This window comes from Juglans regia, chromosome 4, assembly GCF_001411555.2.
Source record: "Juglans regia cultivar Chandler chromosome 4, Walnut 2.0, whole genome shotgun sequence".
NCBI lineage: Eukaryota > Viridiplantae > Streptophyta > Magnoliopsida > Fagales > Juglandaceae > Juglans > Juglans regia.
The window spans coordinates 16,095,796-16,121,620 of record NC_049904.1 but is presented as its reverse complement, the minus strand read 5'-3'; the positions used below and the strand labels follow the sequence as shown (position 1 = coordinate 16,121,620).

The 25,825-nt window shown below is 40.7% G+C and overlaps 4 protein-coding genes across 4 annotated transcripts; 2 read left to right on the top strand and 2 right to left on the bottom strand.

The window, feature by feature from the left end:
* Window positions 1-2,325: 2,325 nt before the first annotated feature.
* Window positions 2,326-4,066, bottom strand: LOC109004691 (BTB/POZ domain and ankyrin repeat-containing protein NPR1-like). The gene is made up of 2 exons (XM_035689417.1): window positions 3,521-4,066; window positions 2,326-2,367 (listed from the first exon to the last, which is right to left on the bottom strand). Exons 1-2 carry the CDS (start codon window positions 4,064-4,066, stop codon window positions 2,338-2,340), a joined length of 576 nt encoding a protein of 191 aa, XP_035545310.1. The 3' UTR covers window positions 2,326-2,337.
* A 6,937-nt stretch (window positions 4,067-11,003) lies between these two features.
* LOC109004732 (60S ribosomal protein L38-like) lies at window positions 11,004-11,808 on the top strand. The gene has a single exon (XM_018983379.2). The coding sequence runs from the start codon at window positions 11,453-11,455 to the stop codon at window positions 11,747-11,749; it is 297 nt and encodes a 98-aa protein (XP_018838924.1). The 5' UTR covers window positions 11,004-11,452; the 3' UTR covers window positions 11,750-11,808.
* Window positions 11,809-12,152: 344 nt separating this feature from the next.
* Window positions 12,153-13,154, top strand: LOC108985180 (poly [ADP-ribose] polymerase tankyrase-2-like). The gene is made up of 3 exons (XM_035689418.1): window positions 12,153-12,336; window positions 12,541-12,654; window positions 12,995-13,154. The coding sequence occupies exons 1-3, from the start codon at window positions 12,316-12,318 to the stop codon at window positions 13,127-13,129; spliced, it is 270 nt and encodes an 89-aa protein (XP_035545311.1). The 5' UTR covers window positions 12,153-12,315; the 3' UTR covers window positions 13,130-13,154.
* A 3,006-nt stretch (window positions 13,155-16,160) lies between these two features.
* On the bottom strand, window positions 16,161-16,658 carry LOC109004690. Its single transcript, XM_018983319.1, has one exon. The coding sequence runs from the start codon at window positions 16,656-16,658 to the stop codon at window positions 16,161-16,163; it is 498 nt and encodes a 165-aa protein (XP_018838864.1).
* Between the last annotated feature and the right edge of the window lie 9,167 nt (window positions 16,659-25,825).

Genomic DNA, 25,825 nt, shown 5'->3' with positions numbered 1-25,825 from the left:
GGTTTCGGATTGAACCTCTAAAATTGAGGGGTTTCAATTGAAACCCTTAACTCAATTTAGGGGTTTATGTTTGGAATTATGTCGTACGTGATTGATAAGTGCATGTTTTGAATTATGTCGTATGTTGATTGATTTTTTTATTTTTCATTGTGTTGTGGAATCAGGAATGTCTTCTCAAAGAGAGTTCACTGATAGCTCTCCCACCCCTACCAGTACCCCTGCCCCTACCAGCACCCCTGACCCAGAACCTAACCCTACTCCAACCCCTGGGAGTGGGAATACACCTTGCCCCGCCCCTAAGCCCACACAAAGTAAGAAACTTGTTTCCGTAGTTTGGTCTCATTTTACCAAACTAGAGGGTGGTGACCCCAATAACCCACAAGCTAAATGTAATTATTGTGGGAAAATATATGGATGTCACTATAGGAAACATGGTACATCCCAGTTAAAGGTCCATTTAGAAGAACAATGCAAGAAGAGTCCAATATTAAGATCCTTAGTGGAGAAGGGTCAATCAAGACTAGAAATTGGACTGAAAAAAATGGCGGATGGGAGTAGTGGGGGTTCAACATTGAAGGGGTATACAAAGTATAATGTTGATGAGTGTAGAAGGAAGTTAGCTCGTATGGTTGTCATAGACGAGCTACCTTTTCAGTTTGTGGATGGGAGAGGGTTCCAAGAATTTGTCCAAGAATTGGAACCTAGATTTACTCTTCCTTCTCGCCACACTGTGGCAAAGGATATTAAAAAGATGTACTGGAAAGATAAAGATGTTTTGAGGGGCCAATGGGCGGGTTTGGTAGTTTGCCTCACTACCGATACTTGGACTTCAGTCCAAAATTTTAATTATATGTCTTTGACTGTCCATTTCATTGATTCTGACTGGATTCTCCATAAAAAGATTATCAAGTTTTGTCAAATAACTGATCACAAGGGTGAGACAATTGGGAAGGCCTTAGAGGCCTCAATCAAGGAGTGGGGGTTGAGTAGGGTTTTGACAGTTTCGGTTGACAATACCTCGTCTAATGATGTCGCCTTGGGATATCTGAAGACTTATCTTAAAGAGGCAAATAAGACATTCTTGGGTGGTGAATATTTGCATGTTAGATGTTCTGCACATATCTTGAATCTAATTGTGACTGAGGGGTTAAAAGATGTTGATAACTCGGTTGCACGAGTTAGATTGGCTGTGAAATTTGTGAGATCTTCTCCTTCTAGATTGGAGAAATTCAAAATTGCTGCGAAGAGTGTGGGCATAACATCAAAGAGGGGTCTTTGTACTGATGTTCCCACCAGATGGAACTCAACCTTCTTGATGTTGGAGGCGGCCCAAGAATATAAAAAAGCCTTTTAATTATTGGGTGATGAAGACATTCAATATGTCAAATACTTTGATGAGCACGGGGGTTTAGGATTGCCTAATGATGATGATTGGGAGGTAGTTGCTACATTTGTTGATTTTCTCGGGCTGTTTTATGAAGTCACGTTGAAGTTATCTGCTTCTTTGCACCCTACATGCCATGAATTTTGTCAACAAATATGTAGGGTGAAAGAAGAATTAGACGGCATGTGTAGGGGTTCTTTGGCCTCGTCAAATAAAGTTTATTTGCTTCCTGCCCCTGCTCTGTTTAGCATGATAGTCCTTTGGCCTCGTCAACCTCCGGCATATACTAACAGCGCTCTGACCATCCAATGTCAATTCTAATGCACTGGCACTTTTTGTCAGAAGTGAAACTATTATTGATGGCTCCTTACGCCTTGCAGCCATGTGAAGTACTGTATAACCTCGACAATTTCAATGGTTGATATTGGCCAAATCTAGACCTAGCACCCAAAATCTAGACAATTTCAATGGTTGATATTGGCCAAATCAGGGAGCTCTTTCTCAACAGAGATGCTGTCAAGATCTGATCTTGGTACTCGTTCAACACATTGAGTGACAAGCTGAGTCAATTGACAATGGAAAGCAACCATAAGAATTAGGATGACATCAACAGCCTTCCCAACAAAGTTAAGAAGACATCTCTGCACATATGTGGAGTAGACATTTAGAATGGATCTTCCTGTAGTCTAACGAAAGCCTTAGTCGTAAATGAAAGATGAGGAAAAAAAGTGTAAAACTAGGATAAGAAAAAACAAAATCACTCAATACTTTGTACATGATGGCATCTTACTAAAAATACAAAATAACATAACAATCGTAATGTAGCATTTAATTCCAAAGTTTTTTTTTAAAAGAAAAAAACCTATAACACAGCATAACGCCTATTCCAACTTAGAAAATAACATTTAATGTTATATTGATATATTTATGACCTCCCTCTCTGTGTCCCTCCCCTAAGTCCAACGCAATGGCTGAATCCAGATCTGAAAAAAGAATATGCACTAAAATTATTAAGAGTTTCGCATTTCAACACAAGTAATCTGATGGCAGGTACCGGTTAAAATTCCCCACCACATATTTCATGGTGGCACAACAGATTTGGCAATCGTTATAAAATTGACTCTTATATTAATTGCAACAAACTACTTGTGTGTGTGTGAGAGAGAGAGAGAGAGAGACTGTGTGCTGTAAGTCAATTTTATTATGATCGAAAATGGGGTGTTACTCAAGTACGGAGGAAGTATACAAGAGAAACAACCAAGCAGAACAAGAAAAAAGATATAGAAAATCCTGAAAACAAGTGGGTAGAAAAATAACTCAATACAACTCAATCCTTGAGACCCTTCACGTCTTCTCACAACCTATGAAGGTATGGTTGTTTCTCTCCCTCCATATGCACCACAGTCAGGAAAACTTATGTTCCGCATGGATTTGCTCTACTGGCCAATAAATTGTCATCTCCAACACGCAGAAAGATCCACACACACTGGACATAACTCAGTCTAGCCCAAAGAGAAAAGATCATTTTCTATAAGTAACTGGCTAGCAAATAATGAAGTAAGAGACGATCAACTGTTTCCCCACTCTCCTTAGACCCGCAACACCAATCTATTTCTATTATGTGCTGTAATCTCAAATTATCCACGGTAAGAATCACCCCAAAATCTGCAGTCCAAACAATGAAAGTCACTCTTGGAGGAATGAAAGTCCAATATCAGTTTCTAAAACTGGTTGCTGAATCCACATTTGGGTCTGATTCCAATTTCCAGGAAAAAATCCCAGTGAATTCTTATTTTGGGCTAGATTGAATGGCAGCTCCTTCTCCGACAAGAATGCATTGGAGGGTAAAGTCATGGGTTCAACAGCCTCAAGGTGGATGCATTAGATACCAAAAAAAAAAAAAAAACCCCAATAATGCAAGGAAAGGAAGTTCAACACCTCCACCGCAAGTATCAAACCACAAACAACATAATAGTCAAGAAAGAACAAAGTATATGTTTGATCTTACTCAACCGTCCAAACGTTCAGAACATGATTGGTTGCTTAACTTGCCTAATTGGTTACTCTGGATTGGCATGTCCAGATTTTTCTTTTCTTTATTTTTTATAAGTAGATCAGCATGTAGAGAATACTAACCTGGAAAAGTGAAACCAGCTCTGGCGTCTGAAAAATGTAGGAGGCATACATCAATTCCACAGCAAAATTAATAGCGGGTCTACATGCATCATGGATGCAAAAATCGTCAACACAAGTTGACACTTCCACTGGAGAAGGCTTCAGTTTTGCCATGTACAGATAGCTCAAGAAAACCCGAAATGCCTCATATCCAATCTTGCCATAAGGCAACAAATCACGGATAAAGTACTTAGGTTTTCCTTCCTTCTCGGTAGATCCCTTCACTCGCTGAAAAAACTCATGGAAAAACCTACTTCTAACAGCCAAAATATATCGGTTAACACCAACTGGAATTCCCTCAACAATGATATCCGCATCGCTATAATCACAACTTGGATCAATCAAGAGCTGCTCCAAATTAGAGCTAAGCTTACTTAAGCTGATGATTTCAAGGTTAGGATCCGGTTCAAGGCTAGAGGATGATTTAGTGGGGCCAAATGTGCCATTTGATAAATGGGAAGATGAAGTAAAGCTCAAAGATGACGATGGTTCAGTTGAATTAGCCATTGATACACAGTGCAAAATATTCTCAGTTGCTCTATTTGGAACTTCCTATGGGTAAATCAGTGTCTATGACTATTACGTTACAAATGAAACTTTTCCTACCAGTTGTTCAACCAAGCACCTATTTCTAAAGAAGTGTTGGGGAAATCAACACAGCGGAAGGGATAAAAGCGGTAATAAAAGAGTACACTCATGCACTCAGTGACACCAAAAATTTAACGTGGTTCGGCAACTGCCTACATCCACAGAAAAGAGCTTCACTAATAAATAGTGGAACACAAGAAAATATTACAGAGGAGGAGGATCACACTCTACTCAACTCAACTCTCTTCTTTTCTCTCAGAGCTCTCTCGGCTCTCTCTCTTTTCTTTTCTCTTTGGGTGTGTCTGAAGCTCTCGCCTGAAGCTTCAATTTATAGGCACCTCGCCTCACGTATGAATGCATTTATTTGCATTCAATGTAACTGCATTTACAGTTACTTGTTGAGGGTTGAGGGTTAAGCGCTGAGCAGTCATTGTTGACTGCTCAGGGCATGGATTCAACAATTCTCCCCCTCCATGCCCATTTACCTAGATGCTATCCATCCCAGCTATGTCTCTGCATAGCTCAAGCTTCTCACTTGTAACCACCTTCGTCAGCATGTCCGCTGGATTCTCTTTCGTATGGATCTTCACAAGCTTCAACAGCTGTTGTTCCATCGCTTCGCGTATCCAATGATAGCGGATATCAATATGCTTGGTGCGGGAGTGGTACATTGAATTCTTGCTCAAGTCTAGAGCACTTTGACTATCACAATGTACCTTGTAGTCTTCTTGACTAACTCCTAGTTCTTGGAGAAAACGCTTCATCCACAACATCTCTTTCCCAGCTTCCGTTGCAGCAATGTACTCTGCCTCTGTTGTAGATAAAGCAACACACTTCTGCAGCTTGGACTGCCAAGAGACAGCTCCTCCTGCAAAGGTGAAGAGAAATCCTGAAGTAGATTTCCTGCTATCCAGATCTCCTGCCATATCTGAATCTGTATAGCCTTCCAAAACTGGTTTAGCTCCCCCAAAACACAAGCACATGTTAGATGTACCTTTCAGGTACTTGAGAATCCACTTGACTGCTTCCCAATGATCCTTTCCTGGATTTGAAAGGAATCTGCTCACCATGCCTACAGCATGAGCAATATCTGGTCTGGTACAAACCATTGCATACATCAGGCTTCCTACTGCTGAAGAGTAGGGGATTGCTTCCATTTCTTCAATCTCTTTCTTTGAAGAAGGACACGAGCTCTTGCTTAATTTGAAGTGGTTTGCAAGTGGAGTTTTGACTGGCTTAGCATCTCCCATGTTGAAACGTCTAATGACCTGTTCAACATATTTTTGTTGTGATAGCCACACCCTTTTGACTTTCCTATCACGAACAATCTTCATGCCCAAAATTTGCTGTGCTGGGCCTAAATCCTTCATGTCAAAGGACTTGGATAGTTCCTTCTTTAGTTTGTTAATCATGGACCTATCCTCACCAACGATTAACATATCATCAACGTAAAGAAGGAGTATGACAAACTTGTCATTCTGGAACCTTCGAACATAGACACACTGACCTGCAACAAGTCTCTTGTAACCATGACTCATCATGAATGAGTCGAACTTCTTGTACCATTGCCTCGGAGCTTGCTTGAGGCCATAGAGACTCTTCTTCAGTTTGCAGACTAAGTGATCTTTCCCTGGAGCTGCAAACCCTTCTGGTTGCTCCATATAGATTTCCTCCTCCAAATCTCCATGGAGAAAGGCTGTCTTCACATCCATCTGTTCGAGTTCCAAATTCAAGCTGGCTACCAATCCGAGTATGACTCGGATCGACATCATTTTCACCACCGGAGAAAATATCTCGTCAAAGTCGATTCCCTTCTTCTGCTGGAATCCTTTGACAACCAATCTGGCCTTGTGCTTCATCAGCTTTCCTTGGCCATCTTTCTTCAGCTTGAACACCCATTTGTTCTTTAGGGCTTTCTTTCCTTCAGGAAGTTTCACCAACTCATAGGTCTGATTTTTCTGCAAAGAACTCATCTCTTCTTGCATTGCCTGCACCCATAGGCTTCTATCAGCATGAGTTTGAACTTCCTGGAAGCTCTCTGGCTCCCCCTCATCAGTAAGCAGAATATAGTCTGATTCCGGATATCTCCTCGACGGAATCAGTAGGCGGCCTCTTGCCGATCTTCTTGGTTCATCAACCAAAGGAGGTTCGTCACCATCTAACCCTTGTGGTGGTACACTAGCTGCTGGTGGAGAGGATTCTTGCTCCCCCTGCTCGACACCCTGAGCTTTTTCTTCTGCTTCTGGATCTCGATCCTGCATATTCTCATTATCTGTGGCGGACTGTAATGGTGCAGGATTTGTAGTATCGGAACTAAGCTCTCTTGATGAAGCTTCAGTTCCTATGTTCTGGTTTTCATGGAACACAACGTCCCTACTTCTGACAATTCTCTTTGTCACTGGATCCCATAACTTGTATCCGAATTCTTCATCTCCATATCCAACAAAGATACATGGAGTTGACTTAACATCGAGCTTCTGTCTCAGCTCCTTGGATACGTGTGCAAAGGCTTTGCACCCAAACACTCTCAGGTGAGAGTAAGAGACATCTTTTCCAGACCAAACCTTCTCAGGAATTTCAAATTCCAGTGGTGCAGAAGGTGATCTGTTGATCAGGTAACAGGCAGCTAGAACAGCTTCACCCCAGAATGGCTTTGGTAACTTGGCCATACTGAGCATGCATCTTGTTCTTTCAATGATGGTCCGGTTCATTCTTTCGGCTACACCATTGTGCTGAGGGGTATATGGGACCATCTTCTCATGTCGAATACCGCGATCAGCGCAGTATGCAGCGAATCTTTTGGAGACATATTCTCCTCTATTGTCCGTTCGCAGGCACTTCAGCTTCTTTCCCGTCTCTCTTTCCACTAAGGTGTGGAAATTCTTGAAGTGCTCGAAGACCTGATCCTTTGACTTCAAAACATATACCCAGACCTTTCGTGAAGCATCATCAATGAATGTCACGAAATATCTGTTACCTCCCAATGACTCTTCTTCCATGGGACCACATACATCAGAGTGTACCAGACTCAACAACTCTAATCTTCTCTTCGTAGAGGATTTAAACGAGACTCTACATTGTTTGCCAAACAAACAGTACTCACAAGGGTTTAACGCTGTTCCTTTGGCAACTTTGATGAGTGCCTTCTTCGCAAGTGTATCCAACCCTTTTTCACCCATGTGTCCGAGTCTCTTGTGCCACAGATTCGGTGATGCCTCGTCTTCCACTGCATTGAGGCTATCAGAACCGATCTTCACATGGGTCTTGTACAACGTACCGCAAATATGTCCTCGGGCGACAACCATGGCACCTTGTGACAGCTTCCAAGTGCTTTTGCTGAAGTAGCTGTCATAGCCCTGTCGATCAAGGGCTGTCCCGGAAATCAGGTTGAGCCGAAGGTCAGGAATGTGTCGAACATCTTTCAACACCATGGTGCAACCAATGTTGGTTTTTATCTGCACTTCGCCAACTCCCACGATCTTCGAGGAACTGGCATTCCCCATCCTTACCGTACCAAAGTCTCCTGCTTTGTACGTAGTGAAAAATTCACTGTGGGAAGTGGCGTGGTATGATGCTGCTGTGTCTACCACCCACTCAACATCATGGCTTGCAACGTGCAGACACGTCTCGTCACTAGTGGAGAGTATTGCCACATCTCCCGAAAGAGTGACAAGGGTTTCACCATCCTTTTTCTTCAGCTTACTGCTTTGACCTTGCTCCCTTAAAAACTTGCGGCAGTGTTTCCTCATGTGGCCTTCTTTGCCACAGTGGTAACATTTCATGTTACCCGTCTGCTGGTTCCTGCTACTGCTGGACCTTCCACGTGGTTGAGGCTTCCCTCTGTTTCTGCCTCCACTTCTCCCTCTATCATTACCTTGAGGCCTTTCTCTACTCTCGGTGACAAGGGCATGAGTTTGATTCATGCTTGTCTCTTCTGGCCTCCTCATTAAACAGGGCATCCTTAACCATCGTCATGGTAAGTTTGCCATCTGGAGTAGAGTTACTTAGGGAGACTACCAGCGTCTCCCAACTGTCTGGTAATGAACTGAGAAGTAGCAGGGCTTGTTCTTCATCGCCAAGATTCAGGTTGACGGACCCGAGCTGGTTAACTAGGTTTTGAAACTCGCTAGTATGCTCGGTAACAGAGGTATCGCTTTTCAACTTCAAGTTAACAAGCCGTCTCATCAAGAGGGCCTTGTTTCGAGCAGTTTTAGCCTGATACATATCCTCTAACTTTTTCCAGAGATTATATGCATCCGTCTCCTGGGCCACGTGGTGAAAAACACTATGGTCAATCCATTGCCTGATCTGACCAATAGTCTTCTTGTGCATCTTTTTCCACACTTGATCCGTAACTTCATCTGGCTTCTTCCCTTCATCTTCCAAAGGGTCAAACAGATCTTTACAGTTCAAGAGATCCTCCATTCGAGGTCTCCAAAGACTGTAGTTTGAGGCAGTCAGCTTTATCATGGCGCCTGATGCTGAATCCTCCATGGATTTAGACTGTTCTAAATACAAAATACAAGTACAGTATCTTTGAGGTGGAATATCACAAAATGGACAGCACCGTTATGTCCGGAACGTCTGATTTTGTTGGAAACGAGTCTTGTTTCGTCAAAATCGGACTCAGATAGCACAAGGAATGAGCAAAAGAACCAAAACAGGAACTCTGTCGCGCGTGCAGTGCGTGGCGCGACAAACAGCGCGTAGGCGCGTGTAACTCACGCGCCTGAACTCCTCTGGTGCGCGTGGAACGCGTAGGCGCGTGTCTCTCACGCGCTTATGGAGTCAAGAACACGTCGTGGCGCGTGAACTTCACGCGCAAGTCTTCTCTGGAGCGCGTGTGGCGCGTGTATGAGCGTGGGAATCACGCGCTAGAGACTCTACTTGGCGCGTGGGACGCATGTCAAGAGTGAGTCTCACTCTCCGATCTTCAGACGGCGCGTGGGAGCGCGTGCGACCTCCGTTTGGCCTTTGGTTTCCACCGCTTTTCTTGTCTGGATGAGACGAACACAGTGGTATGCTCAAATTTGAAAAGTGAGCTACACACTAAAACCGAGTTTTTTGTAAAAAACTTCTTCCAACAAACGCTCTGATACCACTTGTTGGGGAAATCAACACAGCGGAAGGGATAAAAGCGGTAATAAAAGAGTACACTCATGCACTCAGTGACACCAAAAATTTAACGTGGTTCGGCAACTGCCTACATCCACAGAAAAGAGCTTCACTAATAAATAGTGGAACACAAGAAAATATTACAGAGGAGGAGGATCACACTCCACTCAACTCAACTCTCTTCTTTTCTCTCAGAGCTCTCTCGGCTCTCTCTCTTTTCTTTTCTCTTTGGGTGTGTCTGAAGCTCTCGCCTGAAGCTTCAATTTATAGGCACCTCGCCTCACGTATGAATGCATTTATTTGCATTCAATGTAACTGCATTTACAGTTACTTGTTGAGGGTTGAGGGTTAAGCGCTGAGCAGTCATTGTTGACTGCAGGGCATGGATTCAACAAGAAGTACAATTAGACACAAGAAGAAGTAGCATAAACAATACAATTTATTGGAAAATAGAAAATATACCTATATTCACAGTCCAGAAAAAGAAAACTATCAGAAAAGCGGAATTGTGCTGAAAATATCAACTGGGTTTCAAAGAAACAACTTCAAAAGGATATATAAACACCAAATTGTGTCACATAATATAACTCCCTCTGTTAGAAAGTTAGCAAGATGACAAGTTAAATCAAATGCTCTAAATTCAAAGTCACAGAGGGCATGCACTTCTGGTCAAAATCATTTGATTTCTGTATTTTACAAGAATCAGGAAAATGAGTGCAAAGGCCAAGAACCCTGCTTTCTTGCTTGAATTTCCAATACCATCTAAGGAGCATAATATCCAAAACAAACCCAAAATGCTAACTAGAAATAGATTAAAAAGGACTAATTTTTTTCTTCAAAAACTGTCTTGTAAGAAAGCAGAAAACAGCATAAGACATTGCCCAGCCATGAAAAATGGGGCTAAATTCATGCGGCTCTATCAGAATTTCTTGTAACTGTGCCCAGGTATTCAAGACTCAATCTCCTCCTCTGAGAAGCCCGATAAAAAATCAAACAAGAAAAATCTTGGTTCTCCAATTGGAGGAATAAGTGCATTGAAGAAAAAAGACACCTTAACAACTATTCATTGCCCTGACTAACAATAATATAGTCTACAAAACATTTCAAAATACTCTGTAGCTATTATTACAATTACTTCAATCTTGACTCATTTTCCTGCTCTTCTTCAGCATGGGCGTCATTTTGCAGAATCTTGATCCTTTATTATCTTCTTCTGTTGAATCTAAGAAGTGAAAAGAAGTTTAAAGAAAATTCTTGAATCAGCAGAAAGTTTTAAACACAAAAGAATCACAAAAGAAACTTACTTGTCTTGGGCAATTATCCAAATGTGCTGCAAAATAAGCATTATTTCTGAATCTGTTTCCACATGCACATTCTATCTTGAACTTCCTATGAACATGTTTTGAATGGGATGAAAGGATTTTTGCTTTCGTGTATGATTTTTTACAGTTGAAGCAATGAAAATTCATTTTTGAAATTTTTTTGAGGATATTTAGAAAAGAGATAGTAAAGAGTGGTTCCTGATATCACACAAAAAACGCTAGCACCAAGCGATAGAAATAGAATGATGAAGTTTACAGGATGATGAAGCCGTGAAGATTAAATGGAGAGATGCATTGCATTGCATATATATATACTAGTAAGGACAGACGTGCAATGCACGTGTAACGAGTTGCAAAAATATAAAAAATAAAATTGAAAAAAATGAGAAATGAGAATGAAAAAATGAATCTCAGCCAAGTTCATACGGTGAAGCTCCTCCCCAAACAGCTATGTTTTGCACCATCTCAGACGCATCAAGTACGACGGAAGCCACCCCTAAACAGCCACATGACTTGACGCAGCGCCAAGCCACAAGCCTCAAGATCCCCTGTTTCATTCAACTTAAAACAGAGCACCTTATCCTCTCCTCCTTCCATGGTTTTACATTTTGCCTATGTCTAGAACCTTCCCCACATCCAACCTCACGTCGGAAACCCTAGGATCCATGGGCCACTGCCCTTCATCTGTAGCATTGTTTCTGCGGTTTGGACGAAGGGAACACCAACTGATAGACATTGAAGTTGTTGTGCACCACAGGTGAAGACCTACGCCCCACTCAGCACCGTGATCCTCCCGCTCAACCTCTCCGAGTGCCACCCCACTTTGTCTGCTAGAAAGTCAAACTGGGAGAAAACCACGTGCGACACCATGCGGACAATGCTCTTCGACAGCACATGCGATTTGGGAGCGCTTTGGTCGTCAGCCCCACAAGCTTCTCTGACAGGCGAAGTCAAAATGCAAAAGCAAATACATGAGATCAAGGATTTCCTTCTCACTGCGAGAAGGAAGGATGCTCGCTCTGTCAAAATCAAGAGGAGCAGGGATGTGGTGAAGTTTAAAGTTCGCTGCTCCAAGTACCTTTACTCACTGTGTGTGTTTGACTCAGAGAAGGCTGAGAAGTTGAAGCAGTCCCTTCCTCCAGGTTTGAGCGTGCAGGATCTTTGAAGGAATGCTAGTTCTTTTGCGAGTTCCCATGAGAAGCTGAAACATTTTTGTTCTTTTGCTTTGGAATTGTCGCTTGTCATTTCTTTGGCCTTGGGCGGCGTAGAACCTTGTAGGTTGGCTCAAATTATATAGATGGATTTGGAGGTGAGTTATGTATTAATTTAGGAAAACTCTTCTTTCAAGCATTTTTGCGCATCAAAATGCACCGACCGAAGCTGACTTGGAAAGATTAATGAAACGGCTCGTTTTGGTTTAACTTTTAATAAATGAGTTTTGGACGGGATCTGAAATGAAAGTTACTGAAACGCACAGTTTTGCATTATCTCTTCTATGCTTCTCTTCTCCGAGTGCCTTCTCTCCATTCTCTTCTCTTCAGGCGGTCGATTCTCGTTCTCTCTTCCATTCTCTATTTCTCTCTCATTGCCATTATCTCTATTTTTTGTTCTTTTGGAGAGAGACAGAGTCTCGATTCATAGGCATGTAGAGGCCAAAGAACCAACGGTCAAGATCTGCCAAACCAACCACTATCATCGCTGCGCTCAGTCCGGTGACCTTCTTGGATTTCAATGGCTACTCCGAGACAACCTGTCTCTTATCAACCCGTCTTAAGATCCCATTCTCTCTCTTTATTGGGTTTTTCTTTTGCCTATGTATATCTGCTTCTATTTTAAAGAGTTGAAGAAATCTGGTTTGTTTTTCATTGTGTTCGTTGATCCACTCTGGAACCTGCATCTTATATGAAGTTGCTTATTCTTCTTTTTAATGCATTCCTTTTGTTTGCTTGATTTCAGATGGCACAGATGCCACTTCACATTTCTTCTGGTTATAACAGGGCCGAGATAGTCAAATTTCTTCTTGATTGGCTAGGGACAGATCATAAGGTTGAGTTGGAAGCCAAGAACATGGTAAGTATTAATATAATTGGTTTTTATTTTGGAAAAAGTGCGTACATTACAATGATGCTTGGGATTTATTAAGCCAATGCTCATGACTTATTGATCTTGTTATTGATTCCTGAGTGTCAAATTGCTGTGCTTTGCAATATGGAGAAACTCCTTTGCACATGGCAGCAAAGAATGGATGCAATGATGCTGCACAGTTGCTTTGGTCATGGTGCCATTATTGAAGCCAAAGCAAATTTGCTTTTTCTTATTACCTTATGATCCAGTTTTGAAGAGTTCAAATTAAAAGTGGGATTTGGATTTCTGATGGTAAACTCAATTTTGTGCTGTCTTATTAATGCAGAATGGAATTACACCATTAAATCTTGCTGTTTGGTACTCACTTCGAGCTGAAGATTGCTCGACTGCCAATACATTGCTCAAGTACAATGCTGACTGTAGTGCTAAGGATAATGTAGGGTGGATTGCAATCGTTTGAGGGGGATTTCTCGATGGTTAAAAGAACACCAAAAAGACAGGAAATTTTACTTTCTTTTTTATCCCGGTAACTTTCTGGGCAACCAAACATATCAGTTTCGTGTAGGCTCGAGAAAGAAAGTGTCCATAGAAAAACAGAGTAAACCGAAAGTGTGGTGGAGGTGAGAAATGGGGAAAAGAGAAAAAAAAAATAGAAGAGTTTGGGATTGGCAAATGGTTGTGGTGCTCATAGAGAGTGGCAATCGACAAAGGGGAGATGGACGAAGGGGATTTGGTACTGGTAGTCTTTTTCTCTTCGTTTTCTTTCTTTGTTTATACTTTTCTTTTAAAATAACTCTGACAACAGCAGTTCCACGTGAGCTTCGTCTGCCGATTCGTCCACCACCCGCTTGTACATAGAAGAACTGATTAATTTAATGAACAGACCTGCTACGTAAACCGCAGTTGTAATCGGCTGATGTCAGATGGTTTAAAAATAAAAAAAAGGGACGGAAGACTGCTTGAATAGAGAAAGTAACCCAATTTAATGTAGACTGTGAGGTTGAGTGTTCTCTTCAACAATTCATCAAACAACTAGTAATTTTCTCTTTAACAATTTATCAAACACTTTGCAAGTATTTTTAGCCTCCATCGTAGCAACTCTTCTGCATTTACACTCTGCATTTACACTGTTTCTTTCTTGATACAACCAAACCAACAACAAATTTATAAGAGTCCAAATACAAGAAAATGAGTGAACTGAAACTGGTTATGTATTTCTCTGATATCTTCAATTCCCATATTTTTTTATCCATTTTTATTAAATTTCTACTAATTTCTCTAATTTTCTCTCCATCTCTACGCTCTGCAGGGTATCTCCATCGTTATCCGAAATATTAAAAAGAGAAACTCCTTCTCTACGCTTCGGTCCCTTTAAGAAGGATAATGTTATCTTCCTCACCTGCAAGCATATTTGCCTAATCTTATGCCTCCAACGTTATCTTCCTCACCAGAAGGTCTTCGAATCCTCTTGTTTGGAATTTTCCATAAGGGGTGGCCATAATACCATAGTGAGAGTAAAACAATATTACCATTTCCAAGAACCCTACCTGTATTACCGGAGGAGAGAAATGTAGAGAGAGAATGAGAGGAAGAAGAGGGTAGAAAAAAATTGATATATATACATAGAGAGAGAGAGAGAGAAGGGGGGGGGGGGGGGAGGAACCGGCGATGGAAATAAATGTATAAAAAAAAATCATCAAAAGTAGCACCCGGTTACGTGAGGGTTTCTCAGCCCGATTGCAAGTAGAGTTTCTCTTTAATGAATGACTTAAATTGTACAGGGGGATCTTTTCTATGATCAGTCTGGTGGAACATGAAAATTGGGTAAAGGCTAGGGGGTGTTGGCGGTTGCACATTTTCTGCATGTTGTGATTGAAGTTAGCTATTTATAGCTTCCCTAGGTTAAATGCATTGAAAAAGTCATTGGAAATCCATCTCTGAGCTGCTTTGAAAAAAAAAAAAAAAAAGAAGAAGAAGAAAAGAGACCATGCGTACATGCCTAGCATCACATGCGGATTGCACCACCGTGTCCCGTACTCTAGTTGAGTTGCACCACCACTTCATGCTCGATTTACATAGACGCAGCTCAGGCATCAAGTAACACGTAGAAGCTGCTGCACGTTGGGGCCAACCACCATGCCCAACCCTCCACGCCCATCGGTTCCTCCCTTATGTCAGTTTCTCTCTCTTTCTCTCTCCATTTTATCACTCCCTCCACCTTTGATATAACATGAAACTCTCACATGAAATTCAAGTGACTTATATCTAAGTTATAAAAATAAATAACTAAATAACCCTGCCCTTTTAGTGTTGATAATAGGGTTTGTTATTTATGATGATTTTCTATAGTAATACTAAGAGAAATTAGATGTAACACCTGCCTTTGTGGTGTGATTTTTAGAAAATAGTTTTAGAAAATAAGACGAGAATTACTGACCTTTTAAAACTTTTTCCTCCCTTCCTAGGATATAAAAGATTCTACAGTTGAAAGCTAAAAACTTACATTTGCAAATCTAAGAGAGAATTTTGCAGCAGAAATGATTAAACTAAAATACAAGTTCTTTTACAAAAAATGGGTTTCATAAATTACACAAAAGATCTAGGCTTCTGTCACCTTTTCCTTGGGCCATATCTTTCTTGATGTTTCGTCCTCATTTCATTCCTAGGTGGGGCACACATAAAAACAAAATGAGTCAAATACTCAGTAAGTATTACTTCAAACTGTAAAAATATAAGAACATAGTGTTCATTCATGCATTCGCACTCCCATACATACTTTACATAAAATGTTTTCTTTTCTTTAAAACATACATGTAATAATCGGGCCAAAGGCCCAAGCCCATAAAAATAATTTCTCAGCTTCAGAAGACCCCAGGAATGACATCGTTTAGGTGAGTATTTTTTTTCTTTTCTATTCCTCTTTCCCCGTTATCCCTCCCCCACGCCCAGAAACATTTTCTCTTCAATCGGTTTCTTCAAACCGAAAGCTTCTCCACTCCAGTAACTGCCCCCCCCCCCCCAACATCTTTGCAGTTTATTTTTTTTTCTTTCTTACCTTCTTTTCTTTTCCTCACATCCGGATCTCACAAACAACCACACTCATACTTGCCTCTTACGAATTTAGTGAGACTTGGGAGCTGCGGCTTCGTGGCTGTTCCAGTTTCTGTTCGACATCAATCCTCCTTGCCTGAGCAACGTGTGGGTGACTGTAACTCTCTCCTCCACCCTCTGTTTTCACTGTTACTGTTATGAACCCACTAGATAGAACTCACCCTTGAAAACTAGCTTACAAGGAAAATGTGCCTAGGGGCTTATAAACCATCAACCAATCCCATACTTAGTTGATGTGGGATTGTAACAACCACCACGCTCTACAGTCAAGGTCCACGGAGGTCTCGGCGCTCACACGAGCTGGCTGTGTGCTAGGTCTTTTCCTAGCTTTAGGCGAACACTGCCATGCCGGCATCACCCCTCATGCCTCACGATTACAACTATCGTAACATGGCCTTAGATGTGGGGTGGCTCTGATACCATTTGTTAGAATAGTCAGTAGAATACAAACCAGTAGAGTAATTTCCCCCTCCCATGGAAGTGGTTCTTTCCCCCGTAGATTTAGCGGCTTTTCTTATACTTGGAAGATATTCCTCTTGCATCTTTGATAACCCATATGCTACATTTAAATTTACAGGGCATAACATACGGACTGGGATGCGAATTTCATCTTTTAAGCCATTAAGGAAGCAGCTGAGTTTCTGAGAATCAGAGAGACCTCGTAGGCGGTTGGCCAACCCTTCAAATTGGTTCATGTAAGATGCCACAGTACTGGTTTGTTTCAACCTCGTCAACGCCTCCAGTGGATCGTCATAGGCTGTGTGTCCAAAGTGTAGTAGTAATGCTCTGGAAAAAGCTTCCCAGTCACGGCATAACCCTCCATCGACAACATTTTGGAACCATATCAATGCATCTCCTTCCATATGGGAAGAGGCCATCAATAATCGTTGAGGAAGTGGCGTTTGGTGGAACTCGAAGTAGTGGTTGGCTTTAAAAAGCCATGCAGCTGGATTAACTCCTTGGAAATGAGGGAAGTCAAGCTTGACCCCTCTGTTGTGAATCTTCTCAGGTCATGGTTTACAAGGGTACGTAACATATATTTCATTTCTTGGACATCAGTTTTGAGCTCCTTGATATCAGCTTTTGCTGTAACAAATTCCTGGTGGTGTTGGTCTACTTGAGTTTGTAAGACCTCTAGGTGTTGGTGTTTGGATTTGGTATTCTCAGCCATGGTAGTGATGGGTCTATGTGGTTCTGTTTGGGACTGTTTGGGTGGTAATGGGAGTAGTTGCAGCAATGGACAAGCAGAATGCACACCAAGTGTTTGTCAAATTGCTAGAAAGGAAATTGACTACTGAGTATTGCTACGAGAGTAACTTTGAGGGCTCCCAAACCTCCAAATGCAAATACAAGTTCAGAATATTTTCTCGATACCTTCATTGTGCTGTTTCTGACTTCCTACATGGACGTAGCCCATGACTAACAGAACAACTTAAATTGCAACACGTGGAATGTAAAAGAATAGAGATGGAAATACAGTTATATAAAACACATTGTTTGGCCATGACCCAAATGTTGCGTCTAACTAAAGATACTGACCCAGACAACTAAAAAACACAGTTTATTAATTGTAGTGACACACACCCACACGGCGCCGTTTCCTCTTCAGCTTGATGACCTTCTCAACCAACACTTCGCACGACGTCGTTCCCACTTTCCACTTGTAGATTCACTTCACTTCATGCACACACTTCAGTTCTTCACTTTTATCTCACTTCTGCACTCTTTGACAAGCAGAGCAGCCTCTTTTCTTCTCCATTTTAGGGTTACACTGTTGGAGTCATGACAAACTCTCCTCCATTAAAACACCTTGCCCACAAGGTGTGGGTAAAGGCCTTGTAGACGCCACAACAACTCCCAAGTACTTTCTTCTGTGGATAAACCCACCCATTTCATGAGGACTTAGGTAACTGCTCTCCTTCCCTGTTTCTTCATGCATCTTTCCATAATCTTCTTTGGTTCTGGCTTTAACTCACCTGTGTGATCTGTAGGTGGCAGTGATGGAAATACTTGAACTTGGAAGCCGAGCTTTCTCTTTAAGCAGGAGACATGGAAGGTCGGGGTGTATCTTGGAAGACTCGAGAAGCCTTAATCTGTAAGCCACTGCACCTACCTTAGCTTCAATTTGAAAAGGCCCATAAAATCGAGGAGCTAATTTGAGATTGTGTCTTAAGGCTAGGGTTTTCTGTCTGTATGGTTGTAACTTCAAGTAAACACAATCGCCTATGTCAAACTGCCTTTTTGTTCTTTTTTTGTCTGCATAATGCTTCATACGATTCTGGGCCTCATTGAGATTAGTCTTTAACAACTTTATCACTTAGTCTCTGTCTCTGAGTACTTGGTCTGCTGTGATATTATTGCTTGATCCTGGGACATAGGACAGTAAAGTTGGGGGAGGGTGTCCTTATACTACTTCAAAATGGGTCATTTTTGTTGCTATGTGATAGGTGGTATTATACCACCACTCCGCCATAGGAAGCCATAATGACCAAGACTTAGGTTCTACTCCTGCATAACACCTTAGGTAACACTCTAAACTTTTATTGAGGGTCTCTGTCTGACCATCAGTTTGGGGGTAATAGGCTGAGCTAAAGTCTAGAGAAGTCCCTTAAGAGTGAAACAAAGCTTGCCAAAATGAACTCAAGAAAATGGGATCCCTATTTGACACCACGGACCTTGGGAAACCATGCAGTTTGAAAATGTTCCTCATAAATTCCTCGGCTACTCCCTTGGCTGTGTATGGATGTGCCAAGGCTATAAAGTGGCCATACTTCGAAAAGCGATCCACTACTACAAAAATGACACTGAATCCTTTAGAATTAGGTATGCCATCAATGAAATCAAGAGATATGTTAGTCCAGGGCTGATTTGGAAGTGGTAAGGGTTGCAGCAACCTGGCTAGATGTGTAGTCTTGTACTTAACAACTTAATAGGTCTCACATTCTCTAACCAGCTGTTTGATATCTCGCTTCATTCCTTTCCAAATAAAATCATGTTTAGCCCTTTGATAAGTATTTAAATACCTCGAGTGACCAGCTTGGGGGTTAGTATAAACGTATTGCAGAACCTTTTTTTTACAATCTGAGTCAGGGTCCAAAACCAACCTTCCCTTCTTAACAATCAACCCCTGTTGCAAGGAAAAACCCTTAGGAATGTCCTTATCAGCGTGCATATTTTTTAGTAATTCAGCCAACTCCGTAGAGTCTTGGTAACTCTTCTTCAACTCTTCTATCCAAAGGGGTGTAGGAAATGAGATCATCGCCGAGCAACCAACCTCTTGTAATTCCCCTTCCCTCCTTGAAAAGGCATCCGACACTTTATTTTCTTTTCCCTTTTTCTACTCAATAACAAAATCGTACCCCATTAACTTGGTAATCCACTTTTGTTGGGCCTCGGTTCCCACTCGCTGTTCTAACAAGAACTTTAGTGCTTGTTGGTCTGTTTTAACGATAAAAGGCTGCCCAAGAAGGTACGACCTCCACTTTTGTACAGCCGTCACAAGAGCTAACAATTCCTTGCCTTTAAGAGCCTGGCTTAAGAAATAAATAGGCTGCCCAAACTGCATTAACACTGCCCATATCCCCTTCCTACTTGCATCACACTCAATCACAAAGGGCTTCCTGAAATCAGGAAGTTTTAGGACTGGTGGGTGGGAAACAACTTGCTTTAAGGCTGTAAAAGCCTTGCAGGCCTCCATGTTCCAAGAAAAAGAGTTTTTCTTGAGTAATGAGGTGAGTGGAGCGGCGATAAGACCATAATTTCGGATGAATTTTTGGTAGTATCCCGTGAGCTCTAGGAATTCTTGTAAGGCCTTCACATTCTTGGGCTTGGGCCACTCTAGCATAGAAACAATGTTAGAAGGATTAGCCATTACCCCTTTAACATTAATAATGTGGCCCAAATAGTCAACTTTATCAACCGCAAACCGACACTTAGATTTTTTGCATACATGCAGTGCTATTTCAGCATGTTTAGCACTTCTCTTAGGTGGCCCACATGCTCCACTCGAGATTTATTGTATACCAAAATATTGTCGAAGAACACAAGCACAAATTTCCTAAAAAAATGTTTGAAAACATCATTCATTAACCCTTGGAATGTGGCAGGAGCGTTGGTGAGGCCAAAATGCATCACCAAGAACTCATAATGTCCATCATGGGTACGGAAAGCTGTTTTAGGAATATCACTAGGCACCACTCTCATTTGATGGTAACCCGATCTTAAATCAAACTTGAAAAAAATAACCGAGCCAAAGAGTTCATCTACCAACTCATCGATAATGGGAATAGGAAAATTGGCCTTTACCGTGTCCTTATTAAGTGCCCTATAGTCCACGCAAAGCCTCCAACTTCCATCGGCTTTATGAACCAGCAAAACATGGGAGGCAAATGGGCTAAAACTTAGTCTAATCACTCTCGATTTCAATAACTCAGGCACACTCTTCTCAATTTCAGTTTTCTGGTAATAAGGGTAGTAGTAGGGTCTATTTGTTATGGGCTGAGTTCCCTTCTTAAGGACTATTTGATGGTCATGAGTACGAGGTGGTGGTAACCCTTGGGGTTCATCAAATACTGTCTTAAAGTCCTCTAACAGTTCAGAAAATTGCCCTTCTACCAATTCATAATTTCCCTTCACTTCCCCTTCACACACAACCGCCTTTCCCTTTAGCCAAGGTTGCCTTCAATAACTTTTGGCCATCCTCGACAGCTGAGGAATTCAACTTCAATCCCTTGAACTCAATGGTTTTACCTTCGCACACAAATGTCATTAGGAATTTCGAAAAATCCCAAGTTATGGGGCCCAAGGTCTCTAGCCATTGGACTCCAAGCACAATGTCACACCCAACCAGATCTAATAAATGAGGAGGAGGGTTTAACAAGTTACCTTGCACCTTTAAATGGGTTGTCCTGCAGATTCCCTCACTGTTAAGGCCTTGGCCATTTGCCACTCTAACTTTCAAGTTCACTGAATAATCAACAAGCAGCTGCAACTTTGCTGCTAAGGCTAAGTCTATAAAATTGTAGGAGCTGCATGAATCCACTAGTATCACTACTTGTTCACCACAAAGACTTCCCAGTAAACGCATTGTTCACATCATGGGAGTGCCCACTATAGTAGTCAAGGAAATTTCCAGTTCTTCCTTGCTGCTGGTTGGTGTGGCTGGTGTTTCCAGCGCTAGTTTTTCTTCTATTTCCACCATTGGCAACTCTTCTTCTTCCTCACACACTTCCTCATTCACATCCAAGAGAAAAATATGAGGAGTCTTACAAGTGTGTAGAGGATTTCACTTCTCATCGCAATTAAAACATAAGCCTTTGAGTCGCTTTTCATTCATTTGCTCGGAATAAATTGGTTTAGCGCCCCCCATAGTTTCCTCCATTTGTTAGACCCTGCCACCCCACGTCTAAGGCCATGTTGCGACGGTTGTAATTGTGCGGCACGAGGGGTGATGACGTCATGGCAGTGTTCGCCCGAAGCTAGGAAAAGACCTAGTGCACAACCAGCAAGTGTGAGCACCGGGATCGCCGTGGACGTCGGCTGCGGAGTGTGGTGGTTGTTATGATCCCATATCGACTAAGTATGGGATTGGTTGAGGGTTTATAAGCCCCTAGACACCCTTTCCTTGTAAGCTAGTTTTCAAGGGTGAGTTATACCTAGTGGGTTCATAACAGTTACACACATTCCTACTCCATTTCTCACCCACAAACTGGGGAAAAACCTCACTAATTTTCACATTGTTTTCGTATTGTGTCATCACAGTGGTTTGCATCATCACCATACTCCATATTGAATGCCAGTAAGGCCATTCTTTCTTATTCTTCCACTGGATTCACCCCTTCACCCGTGGTTTATTTTTTTTCATACTTGGTATTAAATTTTAGTTCTTCTTTCCCACTACAAACCGTGAGACATCATTTTTTTGATTGGGGTTTTTGTGTTCCGTCATCCTTGTCCTACAATGGTGAGTCCTTTCAAATTCTTTTTGGATATTTTTGATAATATTTATTTTTACTTCGTACACTATCACTAATATAACACTCATAAAAACCTTGCATAGTTTCTTTTCCTCAGGCACTCAGTGTTATTGTCATATTTGGAATTTATAGAAACTCCCTCACCGATGTCATCACTAACGCCCCAAACAATGTTGTTTCAACTTATTAATTTTCACGGGCAGCGCACACAAATTTAGGTAAGATATTCAGGATTTAGGGCTCATTGTCGACTTTATTCCGTGGGCTATATTAATGTATTGTGGTTGTTGAAATTTTTTAATGAATGATATTAAGTGGTTGTCCAGGGTACGTGTTGACCTTTGTTGTTTGCTTCGAGTTGGAGTATTAGCTGTTGATTTGATGTTTGGTTGTTGAGAGTCTATAAGACACTATTGAAGTTGGGTGATGGATTGTTGAGCTGATATGAAGTTTGCTAGGTTAAAATGGGTTGTTTGGGTTGAGATATGTGGTTGGCCAAATTTATTTATTTCTATGACTGTTATTGAGTTGATCATGTTGGGTTGTTTGTAGTTGTACCATTGCGAGTAGAGTGGATGCTCTGGAAGTAATTGTTGATTTGGGATTTAGTAAATAAGCTAGGGACATGCTTGTTTGGATGGTTAATGGATTGGTATTTTTATTGTTTTAGGTTGTGATACTGTTAGAGGTCAGACCCAAGACATAATTTATATAAGGCAAGAGTCAGGTATGCGGGGTTCCTATACTAGTCCTTGCATAAATGAAATGAAATGAAATGAGGTTGATTTTGAAAATATGCATGAAATCTGTATAAGAGAAAGGATTTTCTATCATGACTGGTGTAGACATGAGCTTATTTTCTATTTGAATTGAGAAAAAGAGCAAATATGAGATCTAAAAGTTTTGCTTTGATTAAATGAAGATGCTTTGATTATGTTATTTTGTACATGTGAAATTATCTAAAGCTATTTAGTATTCTGCTTTGATATGATGTGTCATTTGAAAACCTTGGCATAAATTTCTGATTCTGTATCTAAATATGATCTAGTTCCAATGACGTTTCTGTTTTGTTTCTATTAAGTCCTTGCCACGGATATAATTATGGTATACGGCCCCGCCTTGAGTATAATGGTGGCATATGGCCCTGCCACAGGTATAATGGTGATTTATAACCCCATCACGGGGGTTAGACATGGTATACGGCCCATGTACGGGTATAATGGTGGTTTATGACCCTATCATGGGGATTAAACATGGTATACGGCCTAGCCATGGGTATAATGGTGGTTTATAACCCTACCATGGGGGTTAAATATGGTACCCGACCTAGCCGCGAGTATAATGGTGGTTTATAACCCTACTACGATGATTAAGCATAGTATTTGTCTCGATGTGATGCTCCGATATAATATGAAGATGATGTCTCAGTTTATGATATGCCAAAAGATTTTTGAAATATGAAAGTTTTATGAAAGTTTCGCTTTGACTTTTTGATAAAATGTTTTTGATTATACATTTTGAAAGCAAATATTCTAATTCTGTATTTATGAAAGTAAATGCTTTTGTTCTGCATTCTGAACTTGATAAATGGTTATGTTTACATACTAATATATGTTCCTTGCTTACTGAGTTGTTGATAACTCACCCCTTTATCTTTACAATATTTTTCAGTTGACTTTGATGTTTCAGCTGAGAATCAGTAATAGAGTACATGGACAAGATTAACTGAGGATATTAGATGAGTACCACAGGGTACTAGTGCTATTGCTGGATTTGGATTTTCAGTAATTGCAGTTCAATATGTTTTGGATGATTGAGGAGACTTATGTAAACCCTATTTCATTTTTATTATGTTCATTGAGATTTGTGGAGATGTTAATATTAGTTTACCTGGTTTATGGTATTGAGGATTTGATATGTGGCTATGTGTAGTTAAATGATTTGGAAGTATTGATGTTTGATTTAGAGCCGTTGGAAGTATATATATTTTGGATTTGGAAAATTTATTAGCATTGTAAAAGTGATTATCAGGTGACAAGAGTTAACTACTTGGACCTCCAGGTCGGGGCATTACATTACAAGGTGAGGTTTTTCTTTTAAAAAAGATTTTCTTTCCTCAAAACATTCTCACCTTGTACTTTCCTTCATAAAACTAAAACCTTTCAAGCATACAGTTATTCTAATCATTTTCCTTTGGCTAGTACACACTATTACGCCCCATGTGTTGAGGTTAACGTTCTTTTAGACCTGATTCCACCTGTGGCTAGGGGTCGGGAATCCCTCAGTTAGGGGGCAACACTGGGTGCACTACTAGTACTACTTACCCGGCATTGCAATCTGCCAAATCCTTTGGTATCATCATACATTCATCAATCATGGCTGTTACATAGTTTCATACGTTAAAATATTCATTTCTTTTCAGTCCTTTCATTTTCTATCCTTTAATTCCTTTCCTTTTCATCAGTTCATTTCATTTCAATAAACATCATTTCATAACATAAAGCATAAACTTCATCATTTCATTTAATAGAACAAAAATACAATACATACTGACAAAAATGGAAATATAGCTATCTTTCTTCATTGAATTGAATGAATACAATGAGGCCTTAGTGGCTGCTTTATATGATTGAGGCCTTACCTCGACATGACAAAGAGTAAAATAACAGAAGAATCCTAACAAACTTATGACATGTAAAGTAATGTAAATACACAAAAAGAATATTCCTAAAAAATACAGTGATATTGTTAACATTCCCCCTTAGTATGGACTATGTATGTTTAATAGTTTCATCTTGAAAATCAAAACTTCAAACTGCTGTTGCCCTAGAGCCTTTGTGAATATATCTACTAGCTACATGTTGCTTTTGGCATGTAGTGTTTTAATTAACCTAGCTTGAAGCTTTTCCCTTACTATGTGACAATCGATGTCAATGTGTTTTGTCCTCTCATGGAAGACAGGATTGGCAGCTATATACAAGGTTGCTTGGTTGTCACAAAATAACAATGCTAGATGAGGATGGGGAATATGCAGGTCTTTAAGCAATTGTACCAACCACATCAATTCACAAACGATTGATGCCATAGACCTATATTCTGCTTCAACAGAACTCCTAGAGACTTTTGACTGTTTCTTAGACCTCTAAGAAATCTATGACTCCTTGAGAAAGATGCAAAAACTAGTGATACTTCTTGTGTCTACACAGCCTACCCAATCTGCATCTGCAAACCCCTTTAAATGCAACTTTGCTTTTAAGGACAGAAAAAGACCTTGTCCAGGTGTCCCTTTGATGTACTGTAGTACTCTATGTGCTGCTGCAAGATGTGTGTGCCTAGGACTGTCCATGAACAGAGAAAGGACTTGCACTGCATATGAGATGTTTGGTCTTGTGATGGTAAGGTATATCAATTGACTAATTAGCCTCCTGTATGAAGTTTCATCTTCTAGTAAATTCCCTTCTGTTCTACCAAGTTTCAAATTTTGCTCCATGGGAAAGTTCTACACCTTATTTCCCCACATTCCACTATCTTCAAGTATTCCCAAGGCATATTCTCTTTGGTTGAGTGTGATACCCTCTGCTGATCTAGCTATCTCAATGCCCAAAAAATATTTTGAGGATCCTAAGTCTTTTAATTTAAACTTACTGTTCAAAAACAGTTTTAGTTTCTCAACTTCATTCATGTCATTAGAGGCTATTAGGATATCATTTACATACACAAGTAAGGCTATGAATGAGGGACTCGTGACTTTAGTGAAAAGTGAATGGTATGCAGAAGATTGAATAAAACTATGGGTGACTAATGTTTTTGAGAATTTGCTAAACCACTGTCTCAAGGCTTGTTTCAAACCATAAAGAGACTTAAGTAGTTTGCATACTGGTTGTTTCTCCACTTGTTTAGCAAACCCTAGAGGTAGGCTCGTATAAACTTCCTCATGAAGTTCACCATGCAGAAATGCATTATTGACATCTAGTTGAATGAGATGCCAATTAAAAATTGAAGCAAGTGTTAAAACAATCCTAGTAGTTACCATTTTAGCAATAGGTGAAAATGTTTCAGAGTAATTGAAT

Bases quoted from the DNA above. Each gene is read 5' to 3' on its own strand.
- LOC109004691 (XM_035689417.1), bottom strand. From the start codon at position 4,066: ATGGCTAATTCAACTGAACCATCGTCATCTTTGAGCTTTACTTCATCT. The intron at 2,368-3,520 runs GTTAGTATTCTC...TTCTTTTTTCAG, and splicing joins AGCTGGTTTCACTTTTCCAG to ATCTGGATTCAGCCATTGCG.
- LOC109004732 (XM_018983379.2), top strand. From the start codon at position 11,453: ATGCGGACAATGCTCTTCGACAGCACATGCGATTTGGGAGCGCTTTGG.
- LOC108985180 (XM_035689418.1), top strand. From the start codon at position 12,316: ATGGCTACTCCGAGACAACCT. The intron at 12,337-12,540 runs GTCTCTTATCAA...GCTTGATTTCAG, and splicing joins TGGCTACTCCGAGACAACCT to ATGGCACAGATGCCACTTCA. The intron at 12,655-12,994 runs GTAAGTATTAAT...TTATTAATGCAG, and splicing joins AGTTGGAAGCCAAGAACATG to AATGGAATTACACCATTAAA.
- LOC109004690 (XM_018983319.1), bottom strand. From the start codon at position 16,658: ATGGCCTCTTCCCATATGGAAGGAGATGCATTGATATGGTTCCAAAAT.